The 21,491-nt window shown below is 38.0% G+C and overlaps 1 protein-coding gene across 2 annotated transcripts in view; it reads right to left on the bottom strand.

The window, feature by feature from the left end:
• LAMB4 (laminin subunit beta 4) overlaps positions 1-21,491 on the bottom strand; it is a 1,139,974-nt gene that overhangs the window by 983,738 nt on the left and 134,745 nt on the right. For both annotated transcript variants that reach the window (XM_044088495.1, XM_044088496.1), the window contains exon 2: positions 17,376-17,435. In XM_044088495.1, coding sequence (XP_043944430.1) covers positions 17,376-17,409 — 34 coding nt within the window. In that variant the 5' untranslated portion in view covers positions 17,410-17,435. The remainder of the gene's footprint in view (positions 1-17,375; positions 17,436-21,491) is intronic.

The following is a 21,491-nucleotide window of genomic DNA, read 5'->3' as shown; positions in this document are numbered from 1 at the left end:
AAAGAATACAATGCTGCCTTTGCCATGCACCTCACCAGACACCTGGAGCAGCTGGAGAGACCACAGAGGTTTCTCACCAAGAAAATAAAGTGTCTCCAAACCATGATATATGTGGATAGACTGAAAGCACTGTCACTGTACTCTGTATCATATAGGCTGCCTGTGCCTGGCCTTCCTGACCCTTCCCTGATGGAAATGCTGCACGTCCGCAAATCTAATGGCACAAGAGTCAGTCGCTCTAAGGATCTTAACCTAGTCTGTGACATTAACAGAACATGCTGGACAGACAGATATATCTCCCAGAGACAGCTGCTCCTCTGGAATAGACTTCCAATTTGTACAAAGCAGAATGCCTCACTGACCCCATTCAAGCGCAACCTAGACAAATGAATGGGAGACCACAAATTCACCTTTGGGGTGGCATCCTTGTCCCTCATGGACAGGGGTAGTTGATGTTGACCATATACTCACTCTGTGTCCTATGTCCACCTAATAAGGACAATTGGGCTAATTGGGATTAACATGGCTAAGCTTATAAGGGATCTAGGGGCGTTAGCCTAGTAACCACGTATGAACCCATGAAACTATGAATCATAGTTTCCCTTAAAGTTGTCTTGGTAATGCTAATAGTTCTTTGTCTTATACATGCCTTCATGACTAGAATACCTGTCATTCCAGCCTTGTAACACATCAGACTACTCTTTGACCTACAGAATAACATCACTGGTTATTTATTATGTCCACTACCTAGGACCTTGCAGCTAGCCTTCCTATTGCCTGATTTTCTGCTACAGACATCCTATTTCCTCTTGAATATGTCCACTGTATTGTTTTCCCCTTCCCATTCTGACACCCATTCCATGCATTTACCACCCTTTTTATAAAGTAATATTTCCTTTGATTAAGACTGTAAGTAGCTCTGTCTGTCTTTCCTTTATGAGTGTATGCACTCATAATATTTTTCTACTGTTTTTTGCTGAGTATAGTTTGAACTCCCTAAATCTTTCCAGATAGCTTTTCATCCCATCCTTTATACCCCCTCCTACCTTTTCTGAACCTTTTTTTCTTATAGTGCTACTCCCTTATTTCTCCAGAACTACATGCACTACTCCAGTTATGGCATTATAGGGGTCCTCTGGAGTGCTATGAAAGCATCTCTGTCTCTAACATTTGTACCTGTAAACAGTCATCCCAGTATTCTAGTAGTCCTGGCTGCTGCTTCTTTCATTTTGTGTTAGGTGTTTCATTGGTGTTGCCTTAACTCTCCTCAGTTTTTTTATTTGTCACTCACCTTGAGAGGTACTACCCTCAGCTTATTCCTTTTCCATAGGTTATTGTACCCAAAGTGAGGCAACTTGCATTTATTTTAATTAACCTTCATCAGCACTTTTATGTCAAATATATCAGTCTTTACAGATCCCTTGCCAGTCTTACTCAACCAAGTTTGCTATGATCCATACACAAACTGACCCTCTGTTTGATGTCTTTTGACTTATCTGATATGAACAAATTGAAAAATGCCAGTTAGAGTACCAATTGCTGCAGCATACCACTCTCCATTTCATGTGACATTTCTAGTTTTCTGCCCACCACCAGTGACTGGAGCTTGCTCATTAGCCATATGAATCAAAGGATATCTTACAATACGAACAGATGGCTCCATTCCATTTCCATGATAATCCAGCTGTAACACCAGATCAGAACTGACCGGAATGATCTTTTGGCTATGAACATGTGCTACATGATATCTTGCCATCTTTTTTTTTCTGTCTGTTAAGCCACTTGTATTTCACTCGGTAGTTAACCTTTGACAGTAGCTGTACAACTCCTGTTATGTCTGGCATAAGCAGGAGGTTAGGAGCTCATGCAGCCATGGTCTATAATAACTAGTAGTCTGAGCCAATGTCACATGACTCACCAGACTAGAGTGACAAGAATGATAGATGGCATGTCAGACTGTTTAATTCAGGTGTTCAATAAACATTGCCAGTAATGTCAAACAATGCTCCCAAAGAACCTGACTAGGACCGGTGGAAGTTGGGGGCCCTATCAGCATTGCCACGCACTATCTGAGTGATATTGCAAGTACGATCAACAGCACCCGGCTGCCTCAGTTAAAAAAAAAGTCATAAAACTATGGCAGGGTTGGAGTAAAATGTGGCATCAGCTGTATGGTAAATTATCAATTTAGCTTTACTTTAGTTTGCTTCACAGGCTGCATTAGAACAACGAGACAAAAAGCACAAAAATGTTACTGAACTTGCCCTGTTGCTGTTTCCACTGTTTACTAAGCAAATCAATATAATGAGAATGTGTAGTCTTGAGAGAGAGACAGAGACAGAGACAAGCATGCATTCTAAAAGTGAAAATATTCTCACCCTGTTTCAAGCATGATACTAAAAAATGCACCGTGACATACTTTGCTTAGTGATGAATTTCCCTGTATGCTCATGCATTCCCTAGAATACAAATGATCCATCCCTGGCTGATGTTTTCTGACTTAATACATGCTCTGCAACTCTAGAAGAAATAGAACAATTTGAATAAATGATAACTTTTGTGTAACTTACTATTTCTTAGAAAATACTTAACAACTAACCCATATGATACTGAAGCACAGACACATCTCACGCACACACTCAAATATTATTAACAGCTACTTTCTATATGTGGGGACTATGTGAGTAACTGTAGAGTAACATGCCTATGAGGTGAGATATGGAATTGCTGAGAAACTCCTCATTTGAAAGGTAATGCCATTTTTTTGAAAAAAAAAAGTAGGTGCTTAGCAACGTAATTTATTTCTCTGGGAACATGCAATGTAGGCATAGATTACTTCTTCTAACATTAACAAAATCTAACTTCCTGGGTTACGTTAAATCAGACAAGCATTTTGAAACTAGCAAATGATCACATACAGCCCACAGCTGCAACATTTCCAAATTATTCTTGACTGTTCATGTCAACTTACGTTTATGGCAGTTATTTTCTTCAACGCTGGTATAGGCCGACACTAGAACACGATGTCCGTTTTGCATAATGGAGTTCAGCAATATAAAATGAGACACTACTCAGTCTCTGATGGTGGTAATGTTATTTCAGAGAATTGTGTCCCTATATCTTCTTCTTCTTCTTCTTCTTATTATTATTATTATTATTGTCATAGTAGTTGTAGTAGTATACAGTATTGGCTCTTAAAAAAATTCAGGTAATTCTAAGCACACTACTGAAATGTGCAAAGCATGAGTAAGAATAACCACAGTATGTGATATAATAATGTTGTTGTTGTGTCTTTCGGCTTTTCTGGGTTAGAGGTCGCCACAGCGGAACTCTGGTCTGCTAATGATTGGCAGTAGATTTTTACATGCCAAGTTGCCAGCCCTGATGCACAACCTTCAATGAAGGTATGCCCATTCACACATGTCTCCACACAGAAGACGCTCTAGCTGAGAATCGAACAGGACAACGTCTTACTGTGAGGCAACAATGCTACCGCAGCATCACCACCACAGTATGTGATATAATAATGTAGCAATGAAAAAATATGAAGGAAAATACAGTATGAAAGCGGTAGGAGAAGGGAAGCAAAATGTTATGAAAGCACTGGACTGAGGAATAGGCTAGGAGAAAGGGAACGCTGGATTTTAGAAGAGGAGTGTGATCCGCTGTAGCGACCCCTAACCGGGAAAAAGCCGAAAGAAGAATTGACTAATAAATGCATGGAATAAGAGTCAGTTAAAAGGAAGAGGAGCTAATAAAAGAAATAAAGGGAAGGGATTTTTTTTTATAGGAGGTCTGAGATTTGAGATGTGACATGGGTACAGGGAAAGAAGGGCAAATAATGACAGCATCAAAGTTATAGAAGCTCAATGCAAGAGAGAGGAACACAGGGAAAAGAAAACTTGAAATAATAGAAACAGAACAGAAGAAAAAAGTTGAGGTCAAACAGAATTCAGGAAACTGGGTTGCAAAGGCTGAATAAAGTAGTGAGAGACCACAGCGGAAAGGAAAGAGACAACATGGATTATTATTTCTAACAGAGCCAAATCTTAATCGGAAACTCGAGGATGAAAAAAAAAAGCAGAATATAGCATAGGGAGAGGATCTAGCAGTGGAAAGGACAGAATGGGAGTGGAGAATAGATTCAAAAACACATTATAAAAATGTGTGAGTGGGAAAACTACATAAAAGGGGAGGAGGTGGCAAGGTGGAGGGGTTGGTCTAATAATTAAAATCTTTACCTCAAATATTCAAGGTACAGGGTTTGATTCTAACCACTGATTATCATATAGGCTTCTAATAATCTACAACTGATAGCCTAGAATTTACCTATGAATCTACAAACCTATGATTTATAAATCCAATCACTTGTCACAACTGAAATGACCATAAAGTGACCATAAAAGTTTCTCATTAAAAAAAAATCAAAGGCCCAAATCATAACAATACAGACCACTGCACAGCTTTGTCCCTCTTCTTGGTATCATACATGTTACTAAGAAGAGGTGTCCTCTACCTCATGAGTAAAGCCTAAATATTCCCTGTCCTATCAGATATATTTTACATTCACAATGCTTGCATAACACACACAATTAATTGATCTCAATCTCTTTTGCAACATAAATAAAACATGTTGGAGGGATAAATACATATCACAGAGAATACCACTCCCACAGAACCATCTTTCACTCTGCATAAAGCAAATTACTTTTTTTACTCTAGCCAAACAAAATGTGTGTGACTGGATGGGATTCAGTAAATTTACCCCTGACTTAGTACCCATGTCTCTTACAGAAAGGGACACATAATTTCCTTATATATGCTTGCTCTGCCCACTCTGGGTTATGCTTACACAAAATATAAAGGCTAAAAATCTATCATGGGAATGTAAGGCTAGGCTTCTAATGATCCTTACAGATCAGTATCCTAATGAGTACCTATGAACCTATGGACAATGATTCAGGACAATGGCATTGTGAGGAAGTGTTGGATACGATAGCACAAACCAGTCATTTGGCAGTCATGACTTCTGCACATATGATTGTATCTGCACGGTTGCTGCAAAGTATAGTCCCTGCATTTACATGATACCTTCATGTATGCCATGGACTGATGCACACAGTCCTTGGCTGCTGTGGGGAAGGGTTGATGCTGTACATGCAGCAGTTATATCTGAACGAGCATGGTGAAACTTACTACATAAATGCATAAACTTTCAAATGGCAAAACCGGTTAGCAGATCATACCATCTTCAGTGCTGGGAGAAGATATAAAATGGAAATGTGGTTTGTGAATTGGAATTCAAAACTGCCACAGTACACAGATTTTCAAAAAATGTACTGGAAGATAATGCTTTATCTAGACTCTGCTATAATCCATTTCCTCATGTTTTAGTGTTTTGGTTATTTGAGATTTCTCCGCTTCCGGTGTTCTTCCGTGAGTTATTTGGCAAGTTCCACAGTACTTCAATGAGTTTCCTAGGTTAGTAGTGCTTTCAGTGTGTCTTCAGTGAGTTCTCCATGACATAGTTGTCCACAGATGACCACAGTGAAGTGCATATAGCAGTATGCAGCTTCCCAAATGGTGCCTACTACTTTAATCGATGACGTGGTTTCACCTAGCACCCACATTAATAGACCATAGTTTCATTCAGTTCTGCATGACCTTGTAATGTTTCCTAGAATTTAGTTATTGTGAAACATCTGGCTATGTTGTTTGTCACTCCACAGTCCTGAAAAGATGACCTTCAGAATGGACAGTCTGGTACCATTTTATAAATGTGGACTCATGTCTGAATATCCACTGCCATAAGTCCTCCAGCTTGTTCTGCTTTTGTGGGATCATCTTCAAAACTAAAGATATATGCATCTGTTTATGTTCATATGTTTATAGGTTCACAGGAGATTACTAGGCTAATGGCTTAAGGGATCTTAAAAAGCCTAGCCAATATAACCTGGTTTTACTAAATATATGGCCCCATACAGGCAAGAAGATGACATGCATTTGTGCCTGTGCATGCCTTGCATAGTCAATGGTTCCAGACTTCTGTAGCATTTGTGTCCTTGGGAAATAATTTCTAAACAAGGAGTTGCCATTCAGAAGCTAATATGGTACTCAAAGGAAAGACATGACTTTGGGAAAAATGGGAAAGTGTGACCTCTGGGTACACAGAGGGAAGGCATGACTTCCAGGACACATGGAAAAGCATGCTTTATGGCTACATAGATGGAAGGCATGACTTGTGGAATATATGGGAAAGCATGACTTCTGGGTACACAGAGGGAAGGCATGACTTCCAGCTCACATGGGAAGTAATGACTTCTGCGACACATGGTACAACATGATGTCTGGATATACAGGAAAGACATGAATGCTGGGAATCATAGGATCATAGGATCATAGGATCATAAGATGCTACTAGGCTAATGGCCCTAGGGCCCTTACAAGCCTAACCAAGTTGTGACCCTTATTTCAACGATCAGCACCTATTGCCCCTGTCCAAGACAGACACAGTGGGAACCCCCAGGGTGAATTTACGGTCACCCATCCAGTTGTCCAGGTTGTGTTTGAAGAGTGCCAGTGAGATGCTCTGTTTGACAAGAAGTGGGAGTCTGTTCTAAAGTTGTGGTAACCTCTGGGAGACAAAGCTGTCCCTCCAGCAGGTTTTATTAATATCATATATCAGGTTATGGTCTTTAAAGCGAGTAACCAGTGTACCATTTGACTTATGGATATGCAGTATTTCTGGGTCTACTTTCACCCTGTCGAAGGCTGACAATATCAAAGCTGATATTGTCAGCAGCAAAATGTCGAAAGCGAAAGTCATCACGCGTGTAAACAGAAATCTCAGTAAGGGGAGATTTCCGTTTACTGCAATGTAGTGCGATCTCGTAGTTGGTATATTTAAGTAGCAGGGGGTGTGGGGGGTGCAGGGGGGCTTGCCCCCCTGCATAGAGCAATTTGTGTTGTGTTTGGGTGTTTTTTTTTGTGTGTGTTTGATGTTCGGGGGTTTCAACATTTTCGTGTCGATTATTACACTGTCGACAGTTAGTTTTTGACAGTGTAATATAAACGTGCATTTCCAGTAACACAGGTCAGAGATTGCCTTGTATGCAAGACAGAGATCACCTCTGAGTAGTCTGCATGAAACAGAATAAAGTGACAGTGATTTCAGATGATCCCCATAGGACAGATGCTAAAGACCTTGAATTTTCATTGTGAGGAAACTCTGTGGTTTCTCCAACTGCTGCAGGTGCTTAGAAAGGTACATACCAAAGGGGTGTTGTAGTCAATTATTGGCCTGATGACGGAAGAGAACAGGGAGGTTATAACTTCTTTTTTTTCTGGAGGAAATGCCCTTACGTACGAGATGAGCAATATAGAATGTCCTTCTTACCACTGTGGAGACATGGCGGTCAAAGGTGAGGTTGCTGTCCACCTGTGTGCCCAGGTATATCATCACTGAGTGCATACTTAAGGTGTTGCTATTGATGTGGTAGTTAGCAGGAACATCACTTTTACTGAAAGGAATCATAATACATTTTTTTGCATTGAGTTTAAGGAAATTACTTTGGCACCAATCATTTGTTTGTGTAAGCCTCTTTTATAGGATATTGACATCATTTGGAGATTCTATGACCGCTCCCAGTTTGCAGTCATCAGCAAACTTTGTCAGCTACAGACCTGTAGTTTTTGCTTGTACTTCAGAGAAATAGATTCCAAACAGTCCCAGGACTGATCCCTGTGGAACACCACTAATTACAGATCTGCTGTTGGTGGTGGATTTCCCTATTTTGACTATATGAGTTCTATCAGTGAGCCAGTTAGTGACCCATCTAATGATATAAGGGTTGATGCTTAGTTGGGTAAGTTTGTCAATGATTCCTGAGAGGGGAATAGTGTCAAATGCCTTGGCTAAATCCAGGTAGGCTGTATCATCCAGGGCTTTGGAGACTGTTTCAGAGAAGTCCACTAGGTTTAAAAGGCATGCTTTCCCTTTGACAAATCCAAACTGAGTAGGGTCAAGTATTTGGAGATTCACTCCATGGCCTCGGAGATAAGGTTAGTCAGGCTAATAAGTCTATAGTTCCTGGAGTCAGTGGAAGCACCACCTTTGTGCAAGGAAATAACGGTGGCTGTTTTCCATTCATCTGGTAGGCCGGTATCTTACAAATTATTTTCAACAAATTGCTTTAGATAGGGACTGCTGCAAAAATGTGGAAAATTTTAAATATCACTCTGATTTTAAAACAGGACAATACTTCTGATAAGAAAAAAAAAATCTGACCTCACGTTTGAGTTCTGTAATATGTAAATGTTTTGAAAAATGTTTGATAGATCAAATGAAGAATAAGAAAAAATAGAAGTTAACATGTATCAACAGAGATCATGGATTAATCAAAGGAAAATTCACATTAACTAATTTAGTTGAATTCTATGACCAGGTTACAATGGCAACAGATTTTGTACTGGCATGTGGAACTATTGTTTACATTTTAGCAAAGGCATTTGATTCTTTGCCATTTAATGTGATATACTGAGTGTTGTAGATACTGTTTATAGTGCTTATTTGACTCACTGGATAATAAAATGGTTGACAGAAAGGAGCTAGACTGTGCTTCTCATAACAGGAGTGTTGTCTGTGGGGTTCTGCAAGGTTAGTCTTAAGGCCAATGGTATTTAATATTGCTTTCTCAACCATTCCTTAAAAGTAATCCATCTGGTTTAATAAATACTCAGATAATTGTAAGTCAGGATTTAATACTGAGAGTAATAGAGATTTTAATTATATGAACTCATCTATAGCTGAATTAGCACTATGGGTGACAACTATAAGTATCAAGTTTAGCTATTATAAGAATAAAATAATTATTTCAATCATCATCATCTTCTTTCTGCTGTTCCAGTTAGGGGTTGCCACAGCGGATCACCTGTTTCCGTTTCTTCCTGTCCTCTGCATCTTGCTCTGTCACACCAACCACCTGCATGTTCTCTCTCACCACATCCATAAACATTATCTTTGGCCTTCCTCTTTTCCCGTTACCTGGTAGCTTCATCCTTAGCATCTTTTTCCCCAATATACTCAGCATCTCTCCTCAGGACATGTCCAAATCAACATAATCTTGCCTCTCTGGCTTTGTCTCCAAACCTTCCAACCTGGGCTGACCCTCTAATATACTTATTCCTAATCCTGTCCACCCTCATTACACACAGTGCAAATCTTAACATCTTTAATTCTGCCTCATCCAGCTCAAACTCCTGCCTTTTTGTCAATGCCACTGTTTCCAACCCATATAACATAGCTGGTCTCACTACCCTCTTGTAGACCTTCCCTTTCACTCTTACAGGTACACGTCTGTCACAAATCACTCTTGACACTCTTCTCCACCCACTCCATCCTGCCTGTACTCTCTTCTTCACCTCTTTTCCACACTCACTGTTACTCTGAACTATTGACCCCAAATATTTAAACTCATCCACCTTCGCCACCTCTACTCCTTGCATCTTCACCATTCCTCTATCCTCCCTCTCATTCACACACATATATTCTGTCTTAGTCCTGCTGACCTTCATTCCTCTTCTCTGTAGAGCATATCTCCATCTCTCCAGGGCCTCCTCCACCTGTTCCCTACTCTCACTACAGATCACAATGTCATCTGCAAACATCATAGTCCACGGGGACTCCTGTCTGATCTTGTCTGTCAACCTGTCCATCACCATTGCAAATAAGAAAGGGCTCAGAGCTGATCCTTGATGTAACCCCACCTCCACCTTAAGTGCATCCATCACTCCCACAGCAGAACTCACCACTGTCACACTACCCTCGTACATATCCTGTACCACTCTTACATACTTCTCTGACACTCCTGACTTCCTCATACAATACTACAACTCCTCTCTAGGCACTCTGTCATATGCTTTCTCTAAGTCTACAAAAACACAATGTAACTCCTTCTGACATTCTCTGTACTTCTCCATCAACACTCTCAGAGCAAACATTGCATATGTAGTGCTCTTTCCCGACAAGAAACCATACTGTTGATCACTAATCATCACGTCCCTTCTTAACCAAGCTTATACTACTCTTTCCCATAACTTCATACTGTGACTGATCAATTTAATCCCTCTGTAGTTACTACAGCTCTGCACATCACCCTTATTCTTAAAATCGGTACCAAAACACTTTTTCTCCATTCCTCAGACATCCTCTCACTTTCCATGATTTCATTAAACAATCTAGTTAAAAACTCCACTGCTATTTCACCTAAACACCTCCATGCTTCCACAGGTATGTCATCTGGGCCAACAGCCTTCCATTCTTCATTCTCTTCATAGCTATCCTTACTTCCTTCTTGCTAATCCACTGTACTTCATGATTCAATATCCCTACATCACCCAACCTTCTCTTCCTCTCATTCTCTTCATTCATCAACCCCTCAAAGTACTCTTTCCATCTCCTCAACACACTCTCCTTGCTTGTGAGTATGTTTCCCTCATTATCCTTTATCACCTTTACCTGCTGCACATCTTTCCTAGCTCAGTCCCTCTGTCTAGCCAATCGGTACAGGTCCTTTTCTCCCTCCTTAGTGTCCAACCTTTCACACAACTCTTCATATGCCTTATCCTTAGCCTTCGCCACCTCTCTCTTTGCCATGCACCTCATCTCCTTATACTCCTGTCTACTTTCTTCATCTCTCTGACAATTCCACTTCTTCTTTGCCAACCTCTTTGTCTGTATTCTCTCCTGTACTTCCTCATTCCACCACCAATTCTCCTTATCATCCTTCCTCTGTCCAGATGTGATACCAAGCACCTTTCTAGCCATCTCCCTTACTAGCTATGATGTAGTTACCTAGCTATTTGGTAACTCTTCACTGCCACCCAGTGACTGTCTTAACTCATCCCTGAATTCCACCTCACAATTACCCTTTTTCAATTTCCACCATTTGATCCTTGGTGCTGCCCTCACACTCCTCCTCCTCCTCTTCTTGATCACCAACATCATCCTACAAACCATCATCCTATGCTGCCTAACTACACTTTCTCCGGTCATCACTTTACAGTCTCCAATCTCCTTCAAACTGGCCCTCCTACACAAGATATAATCCACCTGTGTGCATCTTCTTCCACTCTTGTATGTCACCCTATGCTCCTCCCTCTTGTTAAAATATGTATTCATCATAGCCATGTCCATCCTTTTCACAAAATTCACTACCATCTGACCTTCTGCATTCCTTTGCTTAACACCATACCTACCATCACTTCCTCATTCCCTCTGTTCCCTTCACCAACATGCCCATTGAAATCTGCTCCAATCACCACTCTCTCACCCTTGGGTACAGTCATCACCACTTCATCCAACTCACTCCAAAATGTTTCTTTCTCATCCATTGCACACCCAACTTGTGGAGCATATGCACTAACAACATTCATCATTACACCATCAATTTCCAGCTTCATAAACATCAATAATGAGATTAATAAATAACTGATAATGATTCTAAGGCAACATCTTAGAAGTTAAGATATATGAGGATTTAGGGATCACTGTAAATAATGCATTATCTTTCACAATTCATGTGAGTAACATAACAAATACTGCTATAAGACAAATAGGTGCATTACTGAAAAATATTTCAACCAGAGATTCATATTATTTGGTTCATTTATATAGAACCTTTATCAGAACAGTCTTGGAATATAATAGTTTGTTTTGCACATATCAATTTAGCTAGTTAAAACAACTAGAACAATTACAAAGAAAATTTACAAAATGAATAAAAGGCATGTCACATTGGACTAATGATGAAAGACAAAAAACTTGCATCTTTACAGGTTATATTATAAACATCATCATGGTTAATTAATTCTGAATTATAAATCTCTATAAAGTGAAGAACATAGAATTGCTTTAAATATTGATATGCATGTATACAGTAGAGTTTGCTGCCATACGAGTTTAAAACTGTGTATATGACAAATTTAAAAAAACTATTTATTAATAAATTTATACCAGTTATTTGGAAATTGATATCACTCTATATTCATTGTTCAAATAGTTTGTCATTAAAAAAAAAACAGACAAATGGATGGGAGAGGAAGTCTATAATCCTAATTTCAGGGATGTCAGTGTTCCCAGAAGGTCTTCAGGCCTGAACTTTGTTGTCATTAACTTATGAAAAAAAAACAATAATTATCTTCCTCAAAGCAACTCATCTTTTCATGTTTTAAATTTTCATTATTTAAACATTTCTATATGTATTATGCTATATCACATAACTTAATATGCAATATTTCCCATACCTTACATTCCAAATCTTTCATAGAGTGCATATCACTAGTTAACGTTTAGCTTCACTCCTTTATAACAGTTTTCATAGTAATGACAGTATGTCATGTCTACATTTTCAGATCTTAGTTCATCACATTCCAGTCTTTTTACTTCACTTTCATTTCCTACAGTTCCTGAAATCTGCTACAAGTCAAGACTTCTGTACTAATTTTGATTCCACAATGCATACCCGCATATCACAAGTGTCCTCACCAATTTTCACTTAGACAATTTAAATCCCTCTTTGTCTCTTACTGTCTTACCTGAAAATAGGTCACAGGCTTAGCGGGACAAATTGGTTGACAAAAAAGAAACATAATAAATCAAATTCTAGTCCTTAAGTTTTTAGCAACTTTTGATGTAGTGGGTCATGTGATACCAAAGGTAATGCCTGGCTAAAGGAAATTTCTTATGAAATGTGTTAATTCCAGGCTGATTGGATTAGCATTTTTTCTGTACTTTTTTTCTGTTCTGCAGTTGTATGTTCTCGTGTTAAAACGTTTTCAGATGTCAGTAGACAGGTAGATGTGTTGATTCTATAGACATGATGGTACCTTCTTGAAATACAAACAAGAATAAAACGGCAGTAAATGTAATGACTTTTTAAGATTAAGCTGTGATTTCATTCAAGAAGAAACACTTGTTTTGGCAAACTGTACTGACTATGGTACTGGATGAAGGAAGCTGGTTTATGACCTGTCTCTCTAACAGTGATATCAAGGACACTAGAACTGGCAAAGGAATTTATTTATTTTTTATTTATCCTTTCATTGTCCTGCTGTATGGCTGTATGATATAGCAGCTGAAAGTCTGGCAGAGGTAGTTTCTGTGGCTGATGCTTGCCTGTGGAATCATCCTGAATGCAAGAACTAGCTATTTATTTAGAGAGACTTCTTCCTGTAGCAAGGTAATGAGAATAGACAAGTACCTGGGAGCTTCTAACTTTCTTTGGAGTGGTGGTAGTACTACCAAGTCAGGAAGAAAGCTGTGGGGAATTAAAAAAATGTACTAACCTTCCCTGGGTGGGTGGGTTTGTGTGTGTATGGGTGTATGTGCACATAGTATAATGTGAGAAAGTAATACCTCGAAGGCAAGGCAGTTACTCTGGATAGAGGGGCACTGGGAGACATTCACAGATAGGGTGGTATAGCTCTGTAAGTGACTAGTGTGCAGTCTAATTTAGGTGTGGAGTTTGGACATGCATACCAAGGACAGCAGCACATATTCCCTCTATGTGTCTGGTGTCAGGTTGTACTTTGGAAACTAGTTAGTGAAACAGCTATATGTGTGTTTTTGTGTTATCACTTCACACTTTGGGGAGACAGTGGTGCCACTTTATATTTCGCCCTAGGTGCAGTGATGTCACCCACTAGTGAACTTGCAACAGTGTCTTCTTCTCAGGTCATACTGTATCAGTCAAGATCTGAAACTTGTTTTTGTAGCTTGACAGATATGGTACAACTATGGTTTGAATAATACATACCAGGATCAATATTTGGAGTTATCTTAATGTCTTATTTAATTATAGGATCTTCAGGACAGATTAGCTCAAAGTTCGTTATAATCCCTTTATCTTTTCCATGCTGTTACTCAAGAATATAATTCTTAGATAGTAGCAGGAACATCATTGTTGCTTAGATAATTCTCTGTTTTAGTGCCTGCTATGATCCCTTTGTTATGAGCCTGATAGGACCTATGAAAGGTGACTGGATAAAATCTGTCAGTGGGATGTAAGCAATTGCTAAATGCTGAGTTCTACAAAGGAAGGCGCAGAGGTGATGATAATATGATTTCATGATGATGGTTCTCTATAATTTTGAAAGGTCCTGCAGCCATGCTGGACTTATTGCTCTGAATCCAGTATTTAAAGTGCATGATATTGGTGTATATTAGATCCCCAAGTGATTTCAAAGTATTAGATGTAGGCACAGGTATGCAGCCAGAATGATCTTCTATTATTGAGAGAGAATGTTAATTTCACCCAGACTTAATTACTGCAATGTGATTGGTTTGTGGGTGGCTATCTGGTGAGCTGCTCTGCGGATTACAGCTTGTGCAGAATGTTAATGCTGTCAGTTTGTTTATTTGGTTTATCAAGATTATCAGATATAAATCTTGTACTGAAGATACTGTACTGGGGGGCTGGTTCAATAGCCTGTACTGGATACTGGTTCAACAGCCAATCCACTATAATGTTTTAACCTTAGCAAACAGTATCCCACATAACCAGGGTCTTTTATATGTAATAGAGTTGTGAAAGAATTACTGTCCAGCAAATCTGTGTGATCTTCTTGTGAATGGCTGCAAGATGTTCTTGGAATATGCTTTATAATGTCAAAATTGAGTACTTTTTCTCATATGCACCTACTCTGGAGAATGCTTTAGTTATGAAACTAAGACAAAGTATAGCTGACATTCACCACCCCAGATTCATATAAACTGTTTATTTTTAGATATGAAATTAAATTGAATATTGTTAAAATAGATAATGTACCCTGGACATCTATATTTGATATGCATATGTTTGTGTTTAACTATGCCACTTCAATGCTTACTTTGTAAAGTACTGCATCTTGATTATTGGATAGAGGTAATATAAATAAAACTTCACAGAACCTGGCAACAACAGTTTGTAAAACCTGTTTGCCTTTTAAATTGTCATTGTGATTGCATATCACATTTATTTAAATGTTATATTAATAAAGTGACAATACTGTCATAATGGTCATATGAAGACTGAAACTGATTACTTCTTTGTTATTATTTGTTTTGCTACAAAATAAAATAATAAGAAGTGTATGTATAAGGTGCTGCTTGCTCCTCAAGACACTGTGTCAAAATGACAATATTTCACTGTACGTATCTTTATTTAAGTATCTTTGTGGCTTCCTACTAAAATGCCTTCACTCGAAATGCCAAGTGCTTACAAGCTGACAAGCAAGACCAAAAACTCTGGAAAAGAGCAAATCTCAAAGATCAATCTTCTTCCTTAAACTTCTTTTTTGCAGTGGGACAAGTCCACCCTATACCGTTTGATGTAGAAGGCAAGCCTCCCTCACCCCTGAACTTATATATACCAACTCTGTGATCACCATACCCCAGGGAATAAAGAATATTCCTAGAAATGGCCTTCTTGGACTTGGTATATGTAAGTCCATTTTTCCATTATTCAATCTCCATGTTTTAGCTAAGAAAATCCAAAACCAACAAAATGAGCTCAGGTCATCAGGTTTCTTTGCAGAAATTGTTTCTCTTGGTTTCCGGCCCCATCCATTGTGCCCTGACTTTGCAAAAAATTTTAGGCATAACCTTGTCTCAGAATGGCTATCGAAACCAGTGCCTTGTTAAGGAAAGCAGTGGGCATTGCAGGGCATTCCTATTGAGGATTATACCTCACATTCCTTCAAAATTTAGATAGTGACTGATTTTGCTTAAGAATGGCATTTAGTAGAAGTGAAAGATGGAAATAAAATGTATTTCTTACTTATGTTAGATGATTGCATTTTACTTTTTCCTTTCAGATTCACACCTTTTGCTGGTTATAGGCCACTCCTTCATCTTCAAAGCAGTATCAAGATTAGCTACGAGACAAAATGGCTTGAATCTCAGCCTTAATTCTGATCAGTGGACAGTAGCATGGTCAAGATACCCAGAGCTTTCATGGCTTCAATTGCTACTGTATATTCAAGGTTTCCTTTCTTTCAAAAAGACATTGGCTGTGATAATAATTCATCTGGGGGTAATGACTTGTGGTTTATTCCAAAGCATATTATTTTGGGAAAAATCCTGGCTGACCTACTCATACTATGTCAATCATTAGCAGCAAAACATATATTTGGTTGTGTCATAAATAGGCTAGTATGGAGACATGGTTCCACTCCTGCCATTGAAATGACCCATCGATTTTTGAACTGCAGAATAGCCAGAGCTGAAAAACAGTTGAGTTTCCAGGGAAATTAATCACCCTGATTTGGAGAGACTGGATCAGGATTTTTATCATATGGATGGTGTTCATTTAAATTACCTTGGTTGGGACATTAATTAGAATGTGGTGCTGCAGGTTTAAGATGTTTACAGTAAATGTTAGGATTTCAAGTTATACAAATTTCTTGGGATTTGGAAAAAGGGAGAGAACAGCATGCATCCATGTTGGTGGGTGAAGGCTTTGTGAAGCCTGTCTTTCCTCCCCTTTCACCCCCTACTTTTCTGTGTCACAAGTAGTGGTTATAGGCTCCAGTTTCACTTGCATTGTCCTTTCAGTACTTTACCAGGCACACTTTTGCCTATTCTGTATGTTTCTTCTTTAGTTACCAATCTCCTTCCATTGATAGGATTGCTGTCTGACAAGTGTTTGCTGATATTAAATTTTCCCCATTTTTTTATTTTTATTTTTTTCTTATTTTTTTATAAAGGCTTTTTCTTTATACATGTTCACTTTGTTACTATATTTTAGGGGGAACTGTAGTCTCTTGAGACTGACTTCTTTGGATGTTGTTAGTCTTATTATTTTTATATTTTTATATGACTTTGCTGAATCTTTTGTTATTCTTCTGATAGTATCACAGTCAGGTTCATGACTGAAAAATGTATGTGCAGGCCATCACACTTATCTGGTTGATAAATAAATAACATCAAGAATGAAAATAAGGGTGCAATATTTACAATGCCGCATTGTGAGTAGTATGCACATTCAGGTTGGTATTTGTAAAGCTTTATACCTCTTTGATTTCCTTTATATGCATGGTTCTTCTTAGGAAGTCACGTTAGAACAGCTTGATTTGATTTTCATCTGAAAGCCCTGTTATGAGCAGTTAATGTGGCTCATAGGAAAACATTAACAATTCCAACAGTGTTGAATAAGTATCAAAACTAGTACATTAATGGCCATCTGTGACATGAACAACAACGTTTAGAACTTTAACATAATATTTACAATGGAAACAATTTATGTAGATGAAACCTCACAATTTGTTAATAAAAAGAAACTGATAGCTATAGTGCAACACTCAGCACATTACTGTAGTATAACTTGTTTTCTACTTACAGAACAGAAAACACAGGAGAATCTGAAAGTGCATCCTTGCTACAAGAGATATAACTGTACCTGAAATGGAAAAAAAGGATAAAACTAAGACAAAATATAATGTTTCTTTGCTCTAAACATAACTAATCTTTACTTCAGTTGAGAAAACAAACAAGCAACACAAAATATAATTAGTATGTTTATTCCAGGCAGTCAACAAGGAACATACTAGCTGTAGAATAAAACATTTATGAAAATGAATAAAGGCATTGATTATGATTCATTAAATATGTATTGTCAAATTCAATGTAAAACTGCACAAAAATGTTGATTGGAGTGAAAAGGTCTCATAACACAGTAGCAGATTATAAACCAGAGATTTTAGTGTGCTAAGAGGTTGACAGCTACAACAATAGTATACAAGAACATACCTCTCAGCCTCTTAGTGCAAGAAATCTAGACAAAGACCAACAAAATGAGGAGACAAAGGCCTAAAAATAGGGACACATTTTAATGCTGTTCTTATAAACTTAGACAGTTGCTGGGGTAATGACATCACTCTTCATTTCATCCCAGTGATCTGCCAGAAAACCACAAATGTTATGAGGAACAGACCAAAAATATGAGCCAAAAATCTGGACATTCTGCTAAAAACCTGGACAGTTGAGAGTTATGTACATGAGGGATTCAGGTGGCTAGAGCAAGATTATGTCAACCATTCCAGGACAGACACTATTTTATTACACTTTTACTCTAGAAGTCACTGATAGTCACAGAGTAGTCTCTGGAAAAGTAGAAACAATTTGCTAGGCAAAATGCTGTCTTCTCCTAACTTCCTGATGGTGGCAGAGCATCATGCGGTTTAGAAGATTGCTTAAATTGTTTCTCCAGTCAAACAAAATAAATCCCCTCACCTAAATTTAAAAACATTAGTAGAAAACTAATCTTTCTTCTTTAATATAATCTTAACATAAATAAACTGATGCTTCATAACATTAAGTTGAAAGATTACAGATCACTATCTGCTGTCACACTCCCACCAGCATTTATGAATCTACTTCCTTCATTCCTAACCTGCTTTACTTGGCCAACCAGAAATATGCAGTGCTGCAGTAGTGTTACTTCTCTTTCATCCTATTGATCAGCAGATGTCCTAGGAAAAACATAGTTCCAACATTATATAAACAAAGTGAACATCTTTATCCACTGTGACAACCCACCACTGGACCAGTAATCAAGGAGCCTCAGTCATCACCAATGGCAACACTGGGGACGTACACTGGGAGGATAAAAGGTACACACACAACACAGTATTTCTAGATTCAGCTCTCTGCATCGAGTTCAATTTCCCTTAAGAGCACACAGAAACCACAGTTAGTCAGGGGATGGTTTCTTCCTCTTTCTCCAGATCCCCAATAAGACTCCCAACTAGCACAGCTATAGAGTTGAGATCTCAACTGAGTGGCCAAGCCAAAACCTGCAGCACCCTCTCTGTCTACCCAGTGCTTTGTGTCCCAGCCAAGTAGCTCACACATGCACACACTCTCTTTGAAGTTTGATTTACACACACACACACACACACACACACACACACACACACACACACACACACACACACACACACACACACATGGCACAGGTTTATTAGCTGTGCCCCCTTTTGCCCAGACTATAAGGTAGTTATTACTGCCACCAGCCAACTCCTTATTAGCTACTTTAAGGCCCTTAACAAAGGGTGTCTAATCTCACTGTGTAATATTAATATTAATATTAATATTAATACAAATGGTAGTTTGACCAAGAACAAGGTTATTAGGAGTGGTCCACACAGTGTCACCAAATAAATATGCAAGTACTCTCAAAACTTATATATCTTTTACAAAGATCAGCCACAATCAAATGTTTAAATATATTTAATAATAAATAATAAGGGAACAAGAAAAATGCACTGCATATATTCACAGTGACATCAGAGTTCAAAACACAGGAAACATTTAAAACAACACTGGAGGACAGTCTCAAATAAATAAAGAAAAACATGTAAACTATGCTTCACTATATTCCTGACTGAATCTAAGAGAATTACTATACCCTAGTTAACTTACTTCATCAGAGCAAGGCAGATGTGGTGAATGGATATTCTAGTTGTTGTCAGATTAAAGACAGACTACAGAATGCACTGTCTCACTCAGAGACTTCTCAGATTAATATCTCAAATATTACTGCTGGGATAGCATGCAGAATGACATCATTCTTGTCATCTGACTCTATCCCAGGGGAAAACCCCATCTTTGGCAGATGCTGGAAGTCATAAAACAATTGCATCCCTCCCCATTTCAAGCCTAGTAATTATTTCACCTTAAGACAATACAGGAACTTCCCAGTACAGACATTCTATCACTAGCTGCCATAAAGTAATTTAATTTCAGCTATTTTTCTGAAATTTAATAGACTGAGGTTACCATCCTGTATCCCATTTTCCACTGTTAAAATATATACATTTATACAGTTACAATAGTGCAAGTACATTTCTGCTTTTTTCCAGTAGTGCACACTGTGGATCCATTTTAAACACAAACATTTTGTAAACCCATTTCAACACACGTATGTACAAACAAATTTGACAAACACGTAACATACAGTTCTAATACAGTTGTAACACAAACATTTTACACAAATCATTTCGATATTCACCAATAACATATAATTATTTACAAAATTCCAGATAGCTGTGCTGGCAGTATCTCCCTTTGTCACATCCACTAAAACAATTGCAGAACCATCTATATTTTAATCCAGTTGTCCAAACTGGTGGACAAAAAGTCATGCATCAATAAATATGCACTCATAATGTGCATGTTACATGCTGCTACCTACACATGACTGATTTGAGAAGGGGAAGGGCATGGTATCCATGTTCAAATTACTAAACTCAGAAATAATGAGGCTGGGAAAATACATAGGCTACTGCACTAATTTTATATTTCTAGATCATTCTAAAGTATCTGATATGATACATCACCTACTTCTAATGTTATTACAGGAAGGGAAATTTTGGTGCCTCAGTCCTAACATGGGACCGTAGCTACCTCTAAGAATATTCAGAGATAGAGGGCTGGTATATTCCCCCAAACACACACATGCAAACAATCCAAAGGATTAAACCACAAAGCTTGCAGAGGATCTGAGAGGCCAACACATTTAATTACATTATGTCAGTTTCTCAAATTCTGTGCATCCTTGGAGTTTATTATTTTGCTTAGAAAATATAGGTAAAATGACTCTCTTTGTGTTTTACAAAGAATACTGGTCAGGCTAATGGGTCTAAATGTGTTTGCTGTTGCTCAGTCATGTCCACATACCAACATTTTATTTAATAAGACCAAAAGGGTATTAGCTCATTAGCACCTATGTGATGTGGAATGTCACACCTCTAGCTACCTACACACACCACTGCATTCCAGAGCAGTTTCTGAAAAATCAGCTTAAAAAGCATAAGATAAACAAATATAAATATTTTGTGAACAATAAAAGCTATTAAAATGGTGGAAATAGCAACAGAGTCCAGTGAAGTAAATATTGTGGGAAGAAATAGCCAAGGAATTGTTATGGTTAGGCTTGTATAGGCCCTAGGGCTGATAGCCTTGTACCAACCTATGAACCTATGAACCTATGTTATTGGTAAGAGGTATTACAGTGATACTAGTTGGAGCATTCATAGACTTTCCATAAATGCTATAATATATTATAATTCAGACAAACCAGGAATTATATTTATATTTTTTTGCTAAACTTTCTCTACTAAATTGTCATATTTTGGAAACTGTAAAACCTAGACATGTATTGTTAGAAAACTTTTGTTTCCCAGAATAAGCTTTTGCAAGACAGATAGAACTTCCTCTCTGAATGTATGTTTACTGAGATATTCACAGGAATATGAAAGGGTATGCATAATTGTATCATTAAAAATATAAATAATACTGAACATCTCCCAAGATGTACTACTTGCAGTGCAAATATCAATAACAACTTTCTTTAATATCCAAGTTTTACCTGATGCCATGAAATAGTTGTTTTTGAAGTATTAAACACATGTGGAAGTATTATTTATTGTCATAATTTCTAACAAACTAGCAA

The sequence above is a fragment of the Protopterus annectens genome, chromosome 11.part0, assembly GCF_019279795.1.
Source record: "Protopterus annectens isolate FY-2018-M chromosome 11.part0, PAN1.0, whole genome shotgun sequence".
Taxonomy (NCBI): Eukaryota; Metazoa; Chordata; order Ceratodontiformes; family Protopteridae; genus Protopterus; species Protopterus annectens.
Note: the sequence above shows the minus strand (reverse complement) of the source record. Positions and strands in the feature narration are given on the sequence as shown.